Genomic DNA, 22,304 nt, shown 5'->3' with positions numbered 1-22,304 from the left:
AGATAGATAGATAGATAGGAAGGATAGGGATAGATAGATAGGGATAGATAGATAGATGATAGAGATAGATAGATAGATAGATAGATAGATAGATAGATAGATAGATAGATAGATAGATAGATAGATAGAGATGGATGGATGGAAAGAGGGTGGAATGGATAAAGGAGAGATTGATAGATGATAGAGATGGATGATAGATAGAGATATATACATATAGCTATAGAGATATTATAGAGATTAGATATAGACATCAGATATAAATAATTGATAGATACATAGATATATATTATAGAGATTGGATATAGATAAATTAGATATGGATGATAGATAGATATAGATATATATTATAGAGATTGGATATAAAGAAATTAGATATAGATGATGATGATGATAGATGATAATGAGATAGATAGATAGATAGATAGATAGATAGATAGATAGATAGATAGATAGATAGATAGATAGACAGACAGACAGAAATAGAATAATAGGAATGGAGAGAGAGATAAACCTAGATAGATATAATTCTTAGATTTGCTGTCCAGAGTCTTCTGCAGTACAAGCTCTCATAAACTGAACAAAATAAATAAATAAATCGCAAAATAACACAGTGCTGGGGATCTTGATCGCTTGCTGGAGTACAAAGGCAGCGGGGGGGGGGGAGGAGGAGACGCACCAAGCAAATCAGAAATATCCATCATAAAAAGATGCGTGTCAGAGAAAAAGGGCTGAACATGCACAATGCAACTTGGCTTGGGGAGGGGGCTTGCTCCCTCCCTTTAAGTAAAGTCTGCCGCTGAGAGGGGGCAGAGAGATCCCAAAATGCCCCCCCCCCGGCCCAAAGACGCCCCCTTGCAAAGGCCAGAACAGAGTGCCGTAATTCTACCAGGGCTGCCCAGGGTGGGCAGGGGGCGGGCCCTGCAGAGCGCGGGGGCGTGGCGTGGCGGCCAACCGCCAATCAGCCGTCCCTGCGACAGCCACGCACGGGGAAAACAAAAAAAAGCCCCGGATGCGGAAGTGCGGCGAAGGGACCAGGTGGGCGGCAGGCAGCATGGAGAGCGAACAGCGGCGCTTCGACTCCGGCGATCTGCCCTCTTTGCGCCGGATGGTGTGCGAGCAAGGGCCGCTCTCCCGTCCCGACGGCTCCGTCTCTTGGATGCAGGGTGCGCAGCGTGGCTTGCCGTCCTCCCTCCCTCCGTCCCGCCTCTTGATCGCCTCGTGGTGTCCTTTCCTTCCCTAACTGGGCGCCTTCGGGATATGCTGGACTCCCAAGTCGAGTTCAGTTCCTCCCTGGGGTGGGGCAGCACCCAGTGGTGCTCAGAGGTGTGTTGTGGTTGGTTCCAGGGCTGATTTCTTTTCCCTGGCATGAAGGATGGACTTCAACTCCCAGAATTCCCTAGCCAGCCTAGTCCACAAGTCTTAACAGTTACCAAAGTTGGAGACCCCCTGATTTAAAATCAGGGGTTTTTTCCCCCCCTCAAACATGCGACCATTTTAGGACGTGTGGACTTCAACTCCCAGGGTTATTTGCAGCAACCCCCCCTTTGGAAAATCATGGAGGATGCTTTGAATAACTGTTCTGCTACATTTCAACTCTTCCCGTTATTAGCAATTCAACATATTTGTGCCACAGGTCAGTTTCCCTCCCGAAAGAGAGATTGAGAGTAGATACATTTTCTGTCAATTCCCTCATTTCCATAATTCAGCTGCTAGGAGCATATTTACAGCCTTCCTTTTTTTCCCTGGATATTTTCAGGAGATACCTCCGTGTTAGTCGGGGTGTACGGACCCACAGAAGTGAAGGTCAGCAAGGAAATCTACGATAAAGCAACTCTGGAGGTGCTGCTCAGGCCGAAAGTGGGCCTGCCAGGTGAGGGGGTCCTATGTTGGAGATCACCCCAAAGATGATCCTCCTTTGAGGTTTTTTTTGTTTGCCTGCTAGGCGCTGGTAGATGCAATATATATGCTTGTGTTTATTTATTTATATCCCTGCCTTTATTACTTTTACAAATCACTCAAGGTGACAACATACCCAACACATCTTCTTCCTGTTTTCCCCACAACAACAACAACACTGAGAATAAGGGACTGGCCCATGGTCACTCAGCTGGCTTGCATGTCTAAGGCGGGACTAGAACTCTGTCTCCTGGTAATTGGCCCAAAGTCAGTGACTGTCAGAACTGAAGAAACCTCTTGGATGAGAAGAGAAATATTTTCAAGGAAAAATGAAGGAAGTCTAGTTGGAAAAAGTCCCTTTTGGGACAACCAGGATCTGGATGACTGCGAATCTCCATAGACGTATGACAATCCCACATTTGTGTTATTTTTTTTTATTATAATTTTTATTAGTTTTTTACACAAACATAAGTCATTCAATAGTTGGTAAACAGTGTGGTGTCTAGGTTACATTTGTAAAAACAATCCTTAACAATTAATTTCTATAGTCTGTATTTCGTATATTAATTTTATTTACTTTCCTCTTTCCCTAAAAACATCCTTTTTTGCAAACATTGCATTAAAACAAATCTTATTATTTTAATAACTAACAATTTAGTATATATTTTTTCCAATATTCCTAAAAAATAATCATCATATTAATACATTTCTTTTCTTTCCATTCATTTGGATTGCCTTATCATCAATCCTGTTACAGTCCTTATTTTAGTTTATTTCTCCCACCAAATTCTGAATATTTTTACTGGTAGCAATGAGTTACATTTACGTTGACAGACTTGATTCTATTTTTTCCATATAAGCCATCTCACATTTTTGTGTTTCTTAAGTATCAGACCGCATTTGTGTTATGTCTGAGCATAGCCACTCTGTCCAGCCCTTCCTCTGATTTAAATTCTTGGGCACGCTCACCGATCTTCCCACCCTTCTTGAAGGGAGCACAATCCAAAGGTGAGGTGATCCGTTATCTCCATAACCAAGCGGGCCATCTGGAACCCCAGCAAGAACGCCATCTGGATGTTTTGTTCCCTCTGCCAGGAGCCCACAAAGGAAGATTGCTGGCAAGCGGAGAGAGGAAACAACAACAACAAAATACTCTTTTATCCCTCAAGACCAGTGGTTCTCAACCTTTCTAATGCCGTGACCCCATAATACAGTTCCCCATGTTGTGGTGACCCCCAAGTGGGTGTGGCCACCAATAAGAGGGAGTAGGATAGCTAGTGAAAAGGGAAAAAAATGGCGGACAGCGTGGTTTGGTGACCCTCGTGAAATGGTCATTCGACCCCAAATGGGGTCCCGACCCACAGGATGAGAACCACTGCTCAAGACCCTTTTCAACACAGAGTCTGTGGAGAAGCTGGCTTTGCTGGAAATAATGCAATTGAAAAACGAACGGATTTATTTCCTGTCTGGGGGGGGGACAAGGAGCCCTCTTCTGAAAAGATCTTACGGACCCAATGGATCACAGAAAATCACAGTAGAAGCAGAGAGGCTGCTTGGGGAGGTGTGAGCAACTTTGGAGCCTTTTGCACTTAGGAACATAAGGTGTCTTCAACCTATGACGACAATTGAGTCCAACATTTCTCTTGCTAAGCGACGCAGTGGTAACGTGAATCGCTGTAGTTGTTAAGTTAGTAACACGGATGTAAAGTGAATCTGACTTCTTCCCCATTGACTTTGCTTGTTGGAAGGTCGCAAAAGGGGATCACGTGACCCCGGGACACTGCAGCCATCATAAATATGAATCCATTGCCAAGTGTCTGAATTTTGATCCCGTGAACACAGGGACGCTGCAGCCGTTGTAAGTCTGGAAAAGCGATCATGTCCCTTTTTCCGGTGCCGTCGTAATTTCTAATGGTCACTGATGGTTATAAATGGAGGACTACCTGTATCACAATCTTTGTATTATGCAAGCTGTTTGGAAGTCCCTGGAAATCCTGAAATTCTTATTTCACTTGGAAGCTGTGCCAAGAAACATGTCCAGTGGGATGTGCTGGAAGCAGAATTGAATTCAATTAGATTACTCTTTGTTAGACCTGTCAGGAAGTTTCTCCTTAGTTATAAATTGCTTCACTTCTTGATTAGTTTCCATCCGTGCTTCTTGTCCTGCCTTCAGGCGCTTTGGAGAAGAGCTTGACTCCCTCTTCTTTGGGGCAGCCCCTGAGATACTGGAACACTGCTATCCTGTCCCCCCTCGTCCTTCTCTTCATTAAACTAGACAGACCCAATTCCAGCAACGGTTCTTTATATGCTTTAGCTTCCAGTCTCCTAATCATCTTTGTTGCTCTTCTCTGTACTCTTTCTAGAGTCTCTGCATCAGCATATTGGGACATTTTAGCAAATTGCCAAGCCTTCTAACCACCCACCCACCCTTTTTTTTTTGCAGGTGTCTATGAAAAAAGCAGAGAGCAGATGATCAAGAAGACCTGTGAGGCGGTGGTTTTGGGCAACCTGCATCCCCGTTCTTCTGTTATGGTGGTTCTTCAGGTGATTGCAGATGCTGGATCCGTATCCTTTTTAGAAAGCAGCATTTTGAGGGAGAGATACGACGGATCTCTCAGGAAATGGCATGGGAGGGGGAGAGTGCTCTGTGTTCCACACACCCCTCCCCTCCCCCCACCCGCCCAAAAACCCAAGTGCGTCTAGCTGTTCAACTGGAGCTTGCTCTGGACTTGTGAATTGTGATGGGGGCGAGACTACAATTCTTTGTACTTAGCTGCAATCTGTCTCCCTGTATAATGTGTCCCAATCTCATATTTTTAAGATGTAAGGACTTCAACTCCCAGAATTCCTTAGCCAGCCTGCTGACTGCGGAATCCTGGCAGTTGAAGTCCAGACATCGTAAATTGCACTAGCATGCTGGCTGGGGAATTCTGGGGAAGTCCATACCTGCTGGCTGGGGGATTGTGGGAGTCGAAGTCCCTGCGTGCTAGTTGAAAATTCTGAGTTGAAGCCCGTACATAGCTGGCTGGGGAATTCTGGGAGTTGAAGTCTGCACATCTTTAAAAGTTCACTAGCATACTGAGTGGGGAATTCTGGGAGTTGAAGTCCATACCTACTGACTGCGGGATTCTGGGAGTTGAAGTCCGTGCCTCTTTGAAGTTCACGAGCATGCTGACCGAGGAATTCTGGGAATTGAAGTTCCATGCGTGCTGGGTGGAGAATCCTGGGAGTTGAAGTCCACCCTTTTTAAAGGAGCTGAGTTGAAAAACCAGTCTAAAAAACAGTCTTCTAACTCGGCCTTCTCCAATTTGGCTCCTGCAGATGCGGGATGGCTGACTTCAAAACAGCTGGAGGGCAGCACTTTGAGGTGTGTGTCTCTGTGTGTGTGTGTGTGTGTGTGTGTGTGTGTGTGTGTGTGTGTGCACGCCTTAACCGCAATACAGTGTTGTGGAGAACAGTCTGTCTTTCTGTATTTTTCCCCCAAACTTCTGAACAGACTACAGTTAATTAGCCCCGCTAGATCAGATCAAATCAAACCTTGCGAGAAATGAATCTACGTTTCTCCTGCCCTTCTCTTCAGCCTTTCTCAGCTGGGCGGGGAGGGGGGTAGCTTTTAAGATACTTTGGACTACCGTGTCCATCACCCCCAGCCAGCCCTAGGATCCACGGGCCTTAGAGAAGGGATACTGCCACTTGCCTGATTCCAAGCCCCTGGTGTGATTTGAATCAATTAGCCCAACAATAGAACATGGAGATCCTGACCTTAACCGAGCCGTTAAAAAAAGCAATAAAAGGAATACAGCGAGCGAGGACACATGCTAGCTTGCCCTGTCTTTAACCTGGTTTCACCTCTGCCAGGCTTCTGCTGGCATGATGGCTTGGGAGAGTCGGAAAGCCTTCAGATTCGGCTCGCCTCCTTTATTTGTTGTGTGTGTGCCCCCCTCTCCCCCCCTTCCTTCCCCAGGCTGGGAATTTTCTTGACTTCTCTCTTCTACTTCCAAAGAGCTGAAACGGCTTGGCAGAGCGGAGGGCGGCAGAGGGCAGCAGCGGCCGTGAAAAGCCAGAGCCTTTTTTTTTAAGCTGTGCCAGTCAATCCCCAGGAAGCTACTTATCTGCAGCCCGCAGAGGGCACTGAGCCGTTTGCAGAGCGGGAGGCCTTGAGAGCTGAGGGTCCTCGTTCCCTCTCTCGGCTTGCAAGCGTTTTGCATCTTCAATCGACTGCTTGCTGAGCAACTTGGGGATGGGTCTGTGGAAATGCATGATAATCGTAAGGGTGGGGACCGGACTGAAGTCACTTTTCTCAGCGCCGTTGTACATTTGAATCGTCACTAGAAGGACGGTCATAAGTGGAAGACTACCTGTATTGAGAAAAATGTTATTAATACTGTAAATGCCGGCGTATAAGACGGCTTCCGCGAGCGCTGAAATTGGCGCCAAAGACGGAGGTCGTCTTATACGCCGAGTCGTCTTATACGCCGGAAATACTGGTAGTTTCCGGCGTATAAGACGACGTTCTAGGAATGCGGCCCGGCTATAAAGACGGGGGTCGTCTTATACGCCGGGTCGCCTAATACGGCGGCATATACGGTATATATATATTCCCCCCTCCCCTGATTCCTGGTGACTGGGTGGCTGCCCACGGCTCTGAATTGCAGATCTGGCTAGTTTACCTGCTGCTGTCCATCACCAGCCTCTCTCCCTCCCTCCCTCTCTCTCCCCATCTTCCTCTCTCCGTTCCCTCTCCCTTTCTCCCTGTCTCCCCCCTCTCTCCCTCTGTCACTCCCTCCCTTTTTCCCTCTTCCTCTCTCCCTCTGTCTCCTTCTCCCTTTCTCTCTCTTCCTCTGTCTCCCCTCTCTCCCTCTGTTGCTCCCTCCCTTTTTCCCTCTCCCTCTCTCTCCGGCTCCCTCTCCCTCTCTCCCACTGTCTCCCCTCTCTCTCCCTCTGTCGCTCCCTCCCTTTTTCCCTCTTCCTCTCTCCCTCTGTCTCCTTCTCCCTTTCTCTCTCTCCCTCTGTCTCCCCTCTCTCCCTCTGTCGCTCCCTCCCCTTTTTCCCTCTCCCTCCCTCTCTCTCCCGCACTTCCTCTCTCCGGTTCCCTCTCCCTTTCTCCCACTGTCTCCCCCTCAATCTCTCCCTCCCTTTTTACCTCTCCCTCTGTTTCCTCCTCTCCCTCTGTCTCTCCCCCCCTTTTCCCCTCTCCCTCTCCCCATCTCTTCTTCTCCCTTCCTCTCCACCTCTTTCTCTCTCTCTCCCCTTCCTCTCTCCTCTGTCTCCCCTCTTTCCCCCTGTCCCTCCCTTTTTTCCCTCTCCCTCTCTCCCCCTCTCCCTCTCCCTCCTCTCTTCCCCCATGTCTCTGCCTCCCTCTGTCTCTCCCTCCCTTTTTCCCCTCTCCCTCCCCCCTCTCCCTTTCTTCCTCTCTCTCTCTCCCTCTCCTCTCTTTCCCTCTCTTGGTTTGTTCTTATTTTCCTTGAATAAAATCTCTTCCCGTAAAGCTGCTCTCCAGCTGTTTGAACGCCGCCTGCGTGGGACTGGTGGATGCCGGGCTGCCAATGAGCTCCTTGTTCTGCGGAGTGACCTGCGCCTTGGACGCCGGTGGCAATATCCTCCTGGACCCCACGGCGAAGCAAGAAAAGGTGGGTTCCTTCTTCATTCCAGGCAGAATAAATGCGGTTGCTCTTTTGGTGACAGGGAGTACCAAAGGCTCCACCGGGCACTGGGGAGGAGCAGGCAGGAGACAACATGAGCAAAGATTTGGTAAAGTTTCTGTTTACATCACTAACGGAACAGCCAAAGCATTGTTTCTTGACTTCTGCAACTTTAAGATGAGTGGACTTCAACTCCCAGAATCCTTGCTGGCTGGAGAATTCTGGGAGTTGATGTCTGTGTATGCTGGCTGAGGAATATTGAGCATTGAAGCAAATCTATTGGCTGGGGAATTCTGGGAGTTGGAGTCCACCCATCTTAAAAACGGCCAAGGTTGAGAAACGCTGCCAAATCCAAGAATTTGGACTATTTTTTTTTAATTAACCCAGGTTTTTTCTTTCCATGGTCAATAATTCAACCAGATAAGGCCAAATCACATTTTATTTACTCAAATTATTTACACCCCACGCTCCCTAAATTCCTCTAATAAAGGGGATTGGAAAATCCGAATGATTATTGAAAAAATAAATCAATCCCCACAGAAAGTTAAAGAAGCTGCATCACCGTCGCGCTTCAACGGGGAAAATAGCAACACTTAGCCAAATCTGCTTTAATCCGCTTACTTCGGAACGGAGAAGTTTGAACATGGCAAGAAAAATTGCATTTGCTGAACTCAAAACCTAACCCCAGCTCCTAACTCGAACCCTTAACCCTAACCCCCATGTGGATTTTCCCATGTACAGTATTTTACAAGGAAATGTAGATAGGGTGGGCTCAAAAACCCATCACCCTTCTAAGCATACCGAGGGGCTACGAATCCATTGGCGACGGCCGTTTTGCTTCTCTGAATTCAAATTAGATTTTAAAGGCCTTTTTCAGGCTTCCCACCTTTCCTGGGAATTTAGAGGAGATGTACCCGTGTTTCCCCAAAAAGAAGACCGGGTCTTATATTAACCTTTGCTCCAAAAGACACATTAGAGCTTATTTACCGGTTAGGTCTTATTTTCAGGGAAATCCTGTACTAAATGCGTCCGTCTGGCTGACGATCTTAACTGGGGCTTATTTATATTACGAGCATCCTGGAAAAAAAAAATCATAAGCTAAGGCTTATTTTCCGGCGGGGTCTTATTTTGGGGGGAAACACAATAGGAGGCAAGTGTTGGGAAGGCCGGTTCTGATTCGTATCAAAATTAAGAATTTCCGTAGCCTTCCGGGAGCTCAACGTTCTGTCTTCCTGCAGGGTGCCCCTGCGGTGTTGACCTTCGCCATCGATAGCGTGGAGAAAAAAGTCCTGCTCTCCACCATGAAGGGGACGTGTTCCGAAGAACAGGTGAGGATGGGTATCACCTGCCTGAATCTGGACTTGTTGCCCACCCTACCCCACTCCCATTTGCCTGGGGGGGGGAGTGTTGAATGCTTTGTTTGTCCGTTACTTCTTGATATTTTTTATATCTCTGACACACATACAAGATGGGTGGATCGGTCCCCAAGGGCCCGTTTGGGGCTGATGGACGGAGTGGCATCGGCACTTTGGCCGATCCAGATGGATTAACTCCAATCTAAGATGCTTGCCGCCCCCCCAAAAACACACACTATGGGGGGGAGGGAGTGTTATCAGAGGAAGGAGCCAATACTTTGGGGGGGGGGAGAAATTACAAATTGCCGTGTTAAACCCAAGGCAACCGTCTGCTAGTGTGTCAGGTATCCATGGTAACCACGCACCTCCTAGGGTCACGTGCTGATTTATTATTATTAATATTATTCAAAGTATTTTGGCCTGCTTCCTCCCTGCAAGCAACTTCAAAGCCTTGAAAAACGTACCCAGAACAAAGGATTACGGAGGGAAATTCATTTAAATCCTCATTTTTAAAAATAATAATAATACCTCTAGGGGCCTTTTGTGGATTCAATTGCACTTGCTTATTTTTTAGACTGGCCTAGAGGTTTTCCTCACTTTGATTTTATACTGTTTCCCTCAGCAATTGCAGTGCCGAGTTCTTAAAAACTTCCAGTGTTGGAGCATTCACCGCTTCTGGAGGCAGGTTGTTCCGCTGGTTAATTGTTCTCACTTTCAGGAAGTTTCTCCTTAGTTTTAGATTGTTTCTCTCTAAACAAGCTGTTATAAGTCGGTGATTACCCGTCCTTCTGATTTTCTTGCAAAACCGCACTACAAATTAACCAGTGGTGGGATTCATACGTGTGAACAACTGGTTCTCTGCATGGATGCCACTTCCGGAAGTCCGTTCTGGGCCTGGGCAACAAAAAATTAGCTACCGGTTCTGCCAGCGTGGTGCAAACTGGCTGAATCCTACCACAGGAAGGAAGGAAGGAAGGAAGGAAGGAAGGAAGGAAGGAAGGAAGGAAGGAAGGAAGGAAGGAAGGAAGGAAGGAAGTGGGATTCAAATATGTGAACAACCGGTTCTCTGCATGGATGCCACTTCCGGAAGTCCGTTCTGGGCCTGGGCAACAAAAAATTAGCTACCGGTTCTGCCGACGTGGTGCAAACTGGCTGAATCCTACCACAGGAAGGAAGGAAGGAAGGAAGGAAGGAAGGAAGGAAGGAAGGAAGGAAGGAAGGAAGGAAGGAAGGAAGGAAGGAAGGAAGGAAGGAAGGAAGGAAGGAAGTGGGATTCAAATATGTGAACAACCGGTTCTCTGCATGGATGCCACTTCTGGAAGTCCGTTCTGGGCCTGGGCAACAAAAAATTAGCTACCGGTTCTGCTGAAATGGTGCAAACCGGCTGAATCCCACCACTGAAATTAGCCCTTGGTTAAATGACTGTGGCCTTTGCTTAACAACGGTGGATGTACGTGGTGATTTGTTTAACGGCGGTTACCTAACGGCCGCAACTTGAGGACTGCCTCTATGTGAGCGTGCACGGGTATGGGTGGCGGAGAGACAGACAGGCTGAGGATGAGAGAGAGAGAAAACAAAATAACGGGTGAGATGTGCTCTCCTTTGTGTCCTTCTGCCTGTGCATCGGCAAAAGGCCCTTAGCATTCCAGGCGAGACGCGTCGAGTCGTTTCTCATTACCGTCATCGCATCTCGGCCAAATGGCTCGGAACGCCGAGCCCGTCCTGCTCCAAAGGGACAATTAGGGACGTTAATGCGCTATTGAGTGGCGCAGGCGGCCAGGCACCATTAATTAGACCAGTGTTTCTGTCAGGTGGCAAAGGCCGCGTTTTCATTCGAAGAGTGAATTGTAATAAATGGGGGCTCTCGAAAAACAGAATTATTTGCGGCCCAGATTTCTCTTTGGTTGAGGTTGGTCTGTTCTTTCTCGGGCTGGGTATCCTCCTGATAGCGTCGGGTCGTAGCCGCCGTTATCCCACTCGGAATGAAGACACACACACACATTTGAAGGAAGAGAAGAGCCGGGTTCATCTGTGGAGACCTTGGTGCTCCCTGAGGTTGCTTCTTTTCTTGCAGACATTTCATTACCCGACTAGGTAACATCATCTGTGCTGGAAGGGAGTGGGGTTTCTGGAGAGGAGGAGGAGGACAACTGTGGGCTCCATGGTGCTCTCTGAGCTTGCTTGTTTTCTTGCAGACGTTTCCTTACCCATCTAGGCAACATCATCAAGGTTAGAAGGATGCGGGGTTTGCTCTCTGTAAACCCTGTAAACAAAACATTGACGATGTTACCACATTTGGTGATGAAACGTCTGCAAGAAAACAACCCACCCCAAGGACGCCACAGTTCAACCCCGATTCTACAAAGATTCTCTTCCTTCCAGTGGCCATTTCTTAGGCAGGTAAATTCTTGGCACTGAACTAGATTATTTTTTTTCAGCCTTGGCAACTTTTAAGAGGGGTGGACTTCAACTCCCAGAATTCCCCTCCTCCCAATTGCTTCCAATTTTCAGCAAAAAAAAAAAAAATAGCCCCAAACTCGCTCAATGACAGCTACGCTCACAATCAATGCTTTTGCCTAACAACAACATAAAACTGAGCTTGATCCAGCGGTGACCCACTTAATGACTGCCCTGACGTACGGCCATAATTCCAGGCTGCATTCCAGCTGTAAGTCGAGGACTGCTTGTAGTTTGTCTCCTGAAGGTGGTTTTTTGTGCCTATCAGCTGGGAGATTTTCCTGCTCTGGATGAATGTCAACTTCTGTAGCCCTTTTGTGCTTTGCTCCATTCTTTTGATTTAATGCCCCTCGGTCTATGATTTTTTTTTTTAAATGTTGTTTTCAGGCTTGACCTGAGCGCTGTTGTACTGTTTCCCTCCCCCCCCCTCCCCGTTTAGCAGGAATGCCCCTTTGGGGGTCTTTGCAAGCATTGTCTCCACCTCTTTAAGCATTCATCACCATCTTCAGCGCCTCTGGCTAAAATCGGCGCTTAGGTGAAGGGGAACGGAGGGGGCACAGCCACGCATCCATTTTAATCAGGGCAAGTTCCGCAGAAGCCTGACAACACCAGCCTGTTGTGTGATGTCTGGCCTTGGTTTTACACATCCCCCTTCTCCCTATCGCCCCGAAATGCTCTCCTCGTAATTTGCACCGAGTCTGGGATAGGCTAAAAGTTAAAATTATGCAGCTGAACTTGTGGGGTTCCCAATTCTCATTTTAATTTCTTAATTACTAGGGCTCACCCAATAATAAGTCTTGAAAAGGTAAAAGTGGCATGATATAGGACCAGGGCTGATGGTGCTCACAAACCTACACATTAAACTTAAATAATAATAATAAAAAAAAATACAATTGCTGCACTCATACAATAGGTTGCACCAAACATAAATCTGGAGTAACATAATAGTCTAGGTCACGCAACAGATTAAGAAAATAGCTAGGTTTTCACAACACACTGAACTGAAAATAATCCAACCCATTTTAAAGCTAGCCTAATAGGAAGACCCGGAGGAACATTATCCATGGGGTCGCGATGGGTCAGACGTGACTTCGCAACTAACAACAACAAAAAAATTATGTAAAGTCATAATTCGTAATTTGCACCGAGTCTGTTAGAACGGCTTGCAAAAGACTCTGACAAGGGACAGGGGGGGAAAGGGGAAAATGCCAGGGCTTTTCCAGCTCTCCATCTCTAAAGGTTGTCAGTATCCTTTAGCACAGGTGTCCCTAACCCCCGGGACTGTGACCCAGTACCGAGCTGCAGCCTGTTCGTAACCGGTCCGCAGAATGGTAGGCGAGCACGCACACACAGAACCATCCCTTTTCCCGATCCACCGGGCAGCTTGGAGACAGACCATGGCTCTAGGACAGTGGTTCTCAACCTGTGGGTCGGGACCCCATTTGGAATCGAACGACCATTTCACGGGGGTCGCCAAACAACGCAGTCCACCATTTTTCCCCCCTTTTCCTTAGCTGTGCTACTCCCTTTTATTCTATTGGCTTTTGAAAGCCAATAGAACAGACTCTCTTGAATAGAGTCTAATTCTATTGGCTTTCAAAAGCCAATAGGAATTGTCCAGGCTGTCTCTGCCCTGCTGAGCCCGCCAAAAGTCCCATTCGGCAAATGCTGCTGCACCAGTTGAGTAGTCCTCGACTTACGACCGGTTGAGTAGTCCTTGACTTACGACCGGTTGGGGGTAGCGGCATTAAAAAGGTTGAGAACCACTGCTCTAGGAGAAGGGAAGGCCTTTTCCATCCTTTCCTTGGCAGGTGTCTTAGTCACCTGGGCAGCCGTGGGCGGTTGGCATCAGCCAGCAAGGACAGCAAATCATTCTAATTTACTCCCGGATCTGAGCTCAGAGACACTTGATGACGTGCTGGCCTTAGCGCTGATTTGAAAGCTTTGCTCTGGGGGAAGAGATGGGACAGTGAACAGGTTGCTTCCATTGTCTCCCACGATCAAGACCGACCCTGGCCAGCTGGGTCTTCTTCGTTCCTGGACAATTTCAACCCAGTTGTGTCCTTCAGCGGCTGTCTTGTGTTGCAGACAGACAACCACGCAGAAGCCCTCGGGCTGATGGGGGGGGGGGAAAACCTGTCATCAGACACGGTGGATTGCTTCTCACAACACATTTAATTTGGCTTCTGCAATAGCCCATTATCTGGAGCCACAAAATATGTACTGTTGTCACTTGCTCTGCTCCCCCCCCCCATGCCGGATTGAAGACAGACAAGCCGAACTGTGTGTGTGTGTGTATGTGTGAACCCAGCAAACCCATGTCGGGTGTGGATCTGGTGTGCAGATTCTTGTTGCTTTATTGAACCCTTGCTTGGAGGGAAGTTGCAGCCCAAACCATGACTCTGGGGTGGGGAAAATGGGTTAGGTGGTCCTTGTCTTACAGGTGTCAAAAGGAAAAAAAACATCCAATTAGGTCTGGAATGGCTGTTGCTAAGCAATGGGGCTGCATCCAATTTCACCCATCTTTTGTTTTTAACCGGGATCATTAATTGAAATTGTACGGTTGTTAAGCAGATCACATGGTCGTGAAGCAAATCCAGCTTTGCGCCCCCCCCCCAATTTACTTGGCTCATTGGAAACTAGCTGGGAAGGATTTGCCCCAGGATTTTGGTCTCACCAAGCAACGTGCCGGGGGGGAGGGGGGAACTGAGTTGGTTTGCTTCATGGAGGATAAGAGTATTGTGTGAATCTGTTCCACTGTGGCTTGGAAGGTACAGTTGTGTGAACGCCCTCAACTCTGGTCTGTGGAATCACCTGGGTGGTGATCTCACTGTGGATGCAGGGAAGCTGGCTGTCCTTGGGTGTCGGAATGCTCTCTCTGTTTCCAAGGCAAGGATGTGATCTTGGTGGTCTCTGAGGTTGGTGTTCCTTTGCAGATGTTTCATGACCCATGTAGGTAGCATCATCCCTGCTAGAAGGGAGTGGGACTTGCAGTATAGAAGAGCAGAAAGGAGGAGGAGGAGGAGGAGGAGGAGGAGGAGGAGAAGAAGGAGAAGGAGAAGAAGAAGAAGAAGAAGAAGAAGAAGAGGAAGAAGAAGAAGGACTGTGGGGTCCTTGAGCTCTCTGAGCTTCTTTGCAGACGTTTCATGACCCAACTAGGTAGCATCATCTGTGCTAGAAAGGAGTGGGACTTGTGGCATAGAAGAACAGAAGGGAGGAGGAGGAGGAAGAAGAGGAGGAGGAGGAGGAGGAGGAGGAGGAGGAGGAGGAGGAGGAGGAGGAGGAGAAATGGGCGAGGAAGACTGGGGGGGGGGTTGGGTGCTCTCTGAGCTTGGGGGGTTTCTTTGCAGACGTTTCATGACCCAAGTAGGTAGCATCATCTGTGCTAGAAGGGAGTGGGGTTTGCAGAGTGGTGGTGGTGGTGGTGGAGGAGGAGGAGGAGGAAGAGAGTTGTAAGATCTTTGGTGCTTTTTCAGCTTGATTGTTTTCTTGCAGGTATTTCATGACCCAACTAGGTAACAGTGCTAAAAGTGAGTGGGGTTTATAAACAGAGTGCAAACCCCACTCCCTTCTAGCCCTGATGGTGTACCCTAGTTGGGTCGTGAAATGTCTGCAAGAAAACAAACAAGCCCAGAGAGCTCTGAGTCTCCGCAGTTCAACTCTAAACCACGAAAATTTTCTTTGGCTGGCAAAGGGCTGTTGGAATCCATCCCTCCTTGCCACAGATTTGGTCCAGCAAGAACAAAATCGGAAAAAGTAGCCAGAGGAGACAGTGGAAACACATGGACTTTCTTCCGTTTCGGTTGCACAGGGCCACCTTCCCAGAATTCCCGTTACTTTTGAGGCTGGTTTCAAACCCATCTTCGGAAACCTTAAAACCTGCATTGGCCTCCATAAGAAAAAGAGGATGGGACAGTCGTGCGTGCCCGGGAAGAGGTTTTCTTCCAGATTTTTTATTATTTCTGTTTGGCCAAGACCAAACGGGGCCAACTGGGGAGGAAGGAGAGTTCGCTGTTTTCCTGCGATGGTTCCCGCGTCACCACAACTGGCTCGGTGTGCGCCCAGAAAGATTGATGGCCCGCTGAATTGAGCGGGAGGGCTGAACTGATTCCTGATTTGTAGCCGCTTGTCTGCATTCCCGCCGGCTGCGGACTCGCGCACTCCGGCCACGCCATGCGCCGCTGGTAATTGAGCTGAAAAGGCGTAAGCGAGGCAGACAGTTTTTGACAGCCCCACGCGAACGGCTCGGCTGACATGGAGGAGGAAGGGGGGCACAGAGAACCATGTTGCAAGTTCCCTCGGTACATTGGTGTGGGGTGGGTGGGGGAATGGACGGCTCCCTTTGCATATAAATTGGCAAATTAAAACACGGCCTTGCGAGGAGACCAGATAAGAAAACTCGAAAAGACGAGCTAATTGTCCTTTATGGTCAGGCCGCATTAACAGAATTTTGCCAGTCTGAAAGTGCAAATCCTCCACCGTCTCTTTTTATCACCTGATTAGCAAAGGGGAATTTTTTTCTGAGTTTCTTTCTCTGTCTGTTGTGCAGCTGAGGGCTTCTGACTCCTTTACCTTTATTGTACTCTGGGCTGCATCTATCAGTTTCTTAAGGTCATTCTCGCCTATTGACAGTGCTCGACTCAACAAAAGGTCATTTAATGACCGTTCAGAGTTACAATGGCGCTGAAAAAAGTGACCGGTGACCGTTTTTCACACTTACAAACTTAGCGGTCACAAAATGAAGTGTTGTAGGACTGCCTGTATGCAGGTAGACTGTGCTGTAGTGGCGCAGTGGTTAGAATGCAGGATTGCAGGCTAATTCTGCCGACAGCCAGCAGTTCGATTCTTACCGGCTCAAGGTTGACTCGGCCTTCCATCCTTCCGAGGTCGGTAAAATGAGGACCCGGATTGTTGGAGAGCAATATGCTGAGTCTGTAAATCGCTTAGAGAGGGCTGTAAAGCACTGTGAAGCGGTATATAAGTCTACGGACTATTGCTATTACCTACCCTCCCTCCCTCCCTCCCTCCCTTCCTTCCTTCCTTCCTTTCTTTCTTCCTTCCTTCTTCCCTCCCTCCCTCCCTCCCTCCCTCTCCCTTCCTTTCTTCCTTCCTTCCTCCCTCCCTTCCTCCCCAGTGATTAGAATGAGCATTGCAGGCAATGCTCCTGCCCACAGCCAGGAGTTCATTGCCGACCGACTCAAGGTTGACTCAGCCTTCCATCCTTCCAAGGTCGGTCAAATGAGGACCCGGATTGTTGGGGGCAAATATGCTGACTCTGTAAACCACTTAGAGAGGGCTGTAAAGCACTGTGAAGCGGTATATAAGTCTAATCCAGTGGTTCTCAACCTGTGGGTCGGGACCCCATTTGGGGTCAAACGACCATTTCACGGGGGTCACCAAACAACGCAATCCGCCATTTTTCCCCCCCTTTTCCTTAGCTGTGCTACTCCCTTTTATTCTATTGGCTTTTGAAAGCCAATAGAAGAGACTCTCTTGAATAGAGTCTAATTCTATTGGCTTCCAAAAGCCCATAGGAATTGTCCAGGCTGTCTCTGCCCTGCTGAGCCCGCCAGAAGTTCCATTCTGCAAACGGTGCTGCACCAGTTGAGTAGTCCTCGACTTATGACCGGTTGGGGGTCGCGGCATTAAAAAGGTTGAGAACCACTGGTCTAAGGGCTAAGTGCTATTGCTGTGGGTGTAATTGAGACCTGCAGCTATGATGCTATCAGGGAGGGGCAGACAGCAAGGGTTGTGCTGCCCCCCAGTCCATTTGAAAGGGGTCTTTCCCTTTCCTGCTTTTAACCATCTCTCCTTTCCTCAATTCCTGCAGCTTCAGCAGTGCATTGCCACCGCGCAGCGAGCGGCTGAGACCATCTTCCGCTTCTACCGAGATGCAGCTTGCAGGAAGTACTCAAAGTGGTGACTGCTTCCCCGCCCACACACACACACACCAGCGGTACAATGGGACATTCCTAAGGAAGACGGGCTGATGCAGCCAACAGCCTACCAAAAGCAGACTCTACTTTCCAGATGTGCGCAGACTGCTCTTAACCCAGGTTGTGGAAGCAGCTGGCAGATGGGACGCCAACAAGCTGGGAATGCTGGCTACCTAAACACCAACAACCCTCAGCCTCCAGGATTTCCAAAACGTACGTTAAGTATCCACTTCCTGACTCCAGGAAAAGTTTCTGGATCCAACGCAATTCTTGCTCAGTTTTACCTACTTTTTTTTTTTTCCCCATGCAACTCTTTCAGCCTTTCCTCTTCTCTTCTTGGCTGAATTATTTTCCCTTTTTTTTTTTTCCCCTCTTGGCTTCTGTCCGAAATAATCACACTTGTTTGTCGCAAAGCCATGACCAGGAAGAAGCAAAGGAAAAATTTATCCTGGTTTGCTTAATTGCTTGCCCTATTTTTTGATCTCTTGCCCGTGAGTCACGAGTCTGGCTCATACATCACCTGAAGCTACCAACTGGTTTGATGGCAGGGGGTTGGACTAGATGACCTCCCAGGTCCCTTCCAACTCGTGTTATTCTATTCTGCTTGGTTGGACCAAAGGTTCACCAGCCTTGGGTGGGTCACCTGGAAAGGCTTATCTTCTCTGCCGAAAGGCTCAATCTTAACTAGCCCCCCTTTTAGAGCCGTCAATCGCCATTTTTGAGAAATTTGGGGAGATTAAAGGCACCGGAAACAGATAACAGGACTTCAGGAACGAGCTGTTAAGGTTTTTTTTTCTCCATTTTTTTTTAAAAAAAAACTTTTCATAATCGGTAGAGGGAGCTGCAAGACCAGCAGAAGAATTTTAGGGCTGCAACTCCCTCTGTTAACAAAGGAAAAAAAACTGCTGCTGATTGAGGACTTGCTGCCCCTGATAAAGAAATTAATGTCACGAATAAAACGGCGAAAGTGAAACCCCAGCTGAGTCCTGTTTTTGGAGCGAAGACCTGTTCTTTGTTACCTTGGACCACCGCAGGTTGAGAAGGGCTGAGGTCAAGGGATGGTTGCAGTGCACCTTTTATACACATCACGACACATTAAAAAAAGACAGGGCTTCGGTCACATGGTTGGGGCCACCATCTTGACTTTTTTGACCCCCTGCCCACAGACATCCCCGCGCACAAGAGAGGAACTGCAGCATCCACCAAAATATAAATAAAACAATTCTCTTTTGTAAATTCCATATCCTGAAACCACTGATTTGCAAAACTGTTACCCTAAGCCAGGGGTAGGCAACCTTTTATGACTCATGGACTTCAACTCCCAGAATTCCTGAGCCAGCCATGCTGAGGAGAAAGGGAGAGGTTTCCAAGCGGAGCCATGCTGCCTCAGGAATTCTGGGAGTTGAAGTCCACCAGTCATAAAAGAGCCAAGGTTGCCTACCCCTGGCTTAGGCCTGTATTTCTCCAGCCTGGCAACATTAAGATGGGCGGACTTCAACTCCCAGAATTCCCCAATCGACGTTTGAAGGAATTCTGGGAGTTGGGAGTCTAGCCCTCCTACAAGTTGCTCAAGTTGAAAAATATGGCACCAGATGACCGAAAAGCTGAATTTTGGAGAAACCATGGGAGCAGTTGGAGACGGGTGCAGTTTTGAGTTTGTTGCTAAACCGTGCGGGCTGGGGGATTCTGGGAATTGAAGTCCACCCATCTTAAAAGTTGCCAAGGCTGAGAAACATTGCCCTAAAGCTGTCAGCGGAACATAATTGTGGTAGGAGGCTGTGCACGAATTCAGACACTGATTGTGTTTATTCCTCAGAGGTTATTTAAGGATCTATCAGCTACTGGATCCCACGAGAACTTAATTTTTACCTTGTTTTTCTGTGGCTGATCGTGTTATGCAAATCCAGCTTGTTGGGCTGCTGCAGAGTTTCTCTGCAATGGCCAGACCCTAAAACTGGGCTAGTTCGGCGCAGGCAATCCTTGACTTACGACTGCAATTGAGCTGAAGATTTCTGCTGCTAAGAGAGACATTTGTTAAGTGAGTTCGGCCCCGTTTTACATCTGTTCTTGCCACAATGGCTAAGCGAACCTCTGCAGCTCTTCATTTAGTCACACCGTTGTTAAGCGAATCGGGATTCCCCACATTGACTCTGCTGGCCAGGAGGTCGCGAGAGGGGATCACATGAGCCCCCCGGGACACCGCGACCGTCATAAATATGAGTCAGTTGCCAAGCGTCTAAATTTGGATCACCTGATCATGAGGATGTTGCAAAGGTCGTAAGCGTGAAAAATTGTCATCGGTTATTTCTTTCCGTGCCTTCGTAACTTGGGATGGTCACTAAATGAATTGTTGTAAGCCGAGGACCACCCGTGATGCTGAATGAAGCTGGCAAAGGCAGCCCTTGTTGGTCGCCAAGTTTTGAATCTGCCTCGTGGCTTGATGCATTTGGCGAATTGAGAGATTTCTGCTCCAGCTTTTCTCTTTCTCTTTCTTTCTTTCTTTCTTTCTTTCTTTCTTTCTTTCTTTCTTTCTTTCTTTCTTTTTCTTTCTTTCTTTCTTCTTTCCTTTCCTCTTCTCTCTCTCTCTCTCTCTCTCTCTCTCTCTCTCTCTCTCTCATACACACACACACACACACACACACGCGCGCGCGCGCCAGGAAGACCTGCAACCTCCCTTTGTCACCTTGATGACAAACCTTGAGTTGTGATGAAATGTCTGGAATCTTTGTACCGTATCCGGCTCATTGTTATTCTCTGGGACTTTTCCGGTTTGTTTTTTTGTTTTTTAATTTGGCATTTTGGCAAACAACCCGTGAAGGAGAAAGGGAAGCCGGTGCCAACAAGCAATCCGCTTCTAATCAACGAAGGCCTCTCGGGCTTGGCACGCGCCAACAGCTCAGGGAACTAGGAAAGCAATTGCATCTCCCAAAGGAGATGCTTCCCCCCAACCAAGAATTAAATCCCATATTTCAACTTTGGAGAAGAGCTCAAATGCCCCCTTTCCGAAATTCCAGGACTGCGGATTTTAGAAAAGAGGATCCAGGTTTTTTCTCCTTCCAGAAGGGGAGAGTTTTTCTTAATAACTAACTGAATGCAGTAACTTAGCTTTTAATCATTTCCTCCCTCATCTTTCACACAGACACACACACACACCCTGCAATGAAGTTGCAAGGGACTTCATTGGACTGTACTGCAGGGGTTCTCAACCTTGGCAACTTTAAGACTTATGGACTTCAACTCCCAGAAGGACGAGGGGGGGACATGATAGCAGTCTTCCAATATTTCAGGGGCTGCCCCAAAGAAGAGGGAATTAAGCTATTCTCCAAAGCTCCTGAAGGCAGGACAAGAAGCAACGGGTGGAAACTCATCAAGGAGAGAAGCAACCTAGAACTAAGGAGGAATTTCCTGACAGAGAGAACAATTAACCAGTGGAACAACCTGCCTCCAGAAACGGTGAATGCTCCAACACGGGAAGTTTTTAAGAAGAGATTGGACAGCCATTTGTCCGAAATGGTGTAGGGTTTCCTGCCTGAGCAGGGGGTTGGACTAGATGACCTCCAAGGTCCCTTCCAACTTTATTATTATTATTATGTGTCCAAATTTTCATCGCCTCACCAAAAGGGGATGCGGCAATGTTCGAAAGTGCGCAAAACGGTCCTAAGTCGCTTCTTCCCGTGCCGTTGTAACTTGGAACGGTCACTAAGCAGTCGGTCGTAAGTCAAGGACGGCCTGGAGCAGCTCGGGCAAGCCACAATGGCTTGTTAAGGATGACAGCCCACCACCAAAGCTTCAACCCAAGTCCTTAGAGCAGTGGTTCTCAATCTGTGGGTCAGGACCCCATTTGGGGTCGAACGACCATTTCACGGGGGTCGCCAAACAACGCAGTCCGCCATTTTTTCCCCCTTTTCCTTAGCTGTGCTACTCCCTTTTATTCTATTGGCTTTTGAAAGCCAATAGAATAGACTCTCTTGAATAGAGTCTAATTCTATTGGCTTTCAAGAGCCAATAGGAATTGTCCAAGGCTGTCTCTGCCCTGCTGAGCCTGCCAAAAGTCCCATTCTGCAAACGGTGCTGCACCAGTTGAGTAGTCCTCGACTTATGACCGGTTGAGTAGTCCTCGACTTACGACCGGTTGGGGGTCGCGGCATTAAAAAGGTTGAGAACCACTGCCTTAGAGGGAAGTGTTGCAGAAAGGGAGAATCCAGGTGTGGTGAGACACGCATTAAAGCGCTGAGTGTCGGCTCCAAGCGTGTCGGATTCCAGCTTCTGGCTAAGCATATCATTTCTCATTTGCCTTAAACTGACAGCTCCTCACCCCCAGGGCAGGCTTGCAAGAGCTCCCTGGCAACCTTGTTTATCTCTCTTTCCCCATCACATCTCCTCCCCCCCCCCATCTCTGTTTGCTTCTCAGCGTCCTGAACATCTCATCACCTTCATAGCTGGCCACGGAGGAGAGGCGTCCTCTGCCTTAATTAATGAGTCTCGTTTTCTCGGCTGAAGCCAGCTTGCCCTCATTGCAAAGTTATTTTTTTTCCCCCACAAGGACAAGAGTTGTGTTTCTCAACCTTGGAACTTTTTGAGATGGGGGGGGACTTCGACTCCCAGAATTCCCCAGCCAGCATACTTCTTTAAGACAGGTAGATTTCCACTCCCAGAATTCCCCAGCCAGCATGTTTTAAGACGGGTAGATTTCCACTCCCAGAATTCCCCAGCCAGCATGTTTTAAGACGGGTGACTCTCAACTCCCAGAATTCTCCAACAAACATGTTTTTAAAACAGGTGGACTTCCACTCCCAGAATTCCCCATCCAGCATGGTTTAAGCGACATGGACATCAGCTCCCGGTATGGAAGCTATGTTGAATTCTGGGAGTTGAAGTCCACCTATCTTACAGGTGCCACGGTTTGGAAACATTACAGTACTTCAGAGTCTTACGTAAAGGATGGGGTGTCCTTTTCGTCTCTTCTCGTCCCCAAACAAACCCAGATTTAGTTGGTGAGACCTGCCTGCCTGCAATTT

General features: G+C 48.0%; 1 protein-coding gene across 1 annotated transcript; it reads left to right on the top strand.

Moving 5' to 3' along the window:
* Positions 1-999: 999 nt before the first annotated feature.
* Positions 1,000-18,264, top strand: EXOSC5 (exosome component 5). The gene is made up of 6 exons (XM_039369196.1): positions 1,000-1,163; positions 1,757-1,870; positions 4,340-4,461; positions 7,386-7,526; positions 8,777-8,866; positions 17,181-18,264. The coding sequence occupies exons 1-6, from the start codon at positions 1,010-1,012 to the stop codon at positions 17,271-17,273; spliced, it is 714 nt and encodes a 237-aa protein (XP_039225130.1). The 5' UTR covers positions 1,000-1,009; the 3' UTR covers positions 17,274-18,264.
* Positions 18,265-22,304: the final 4,040 nt, after the last annotated feature.

The sequence above is a fragment of the Crotalus tigris genome, unplaced genomic scaffold, assembly GCF_016545835.1.
Source record: "Crotalus tigris isolate CLP2741 ecotype Arizona unplaced genomic scaffold, ASM1654583v1 scf7180000020990.9691751010:1144802, whole genome shotgun sequence".
Classification (NCBI taxonomy): Eukaryota; Metazoa; Chordata; class Lepidosauria; order Squamata; family Viperidae; genus Crotalus; species Crotalus tigris.
This window is presented reverse-complemented; position numbering and strand designations above follow the sequence as displayed.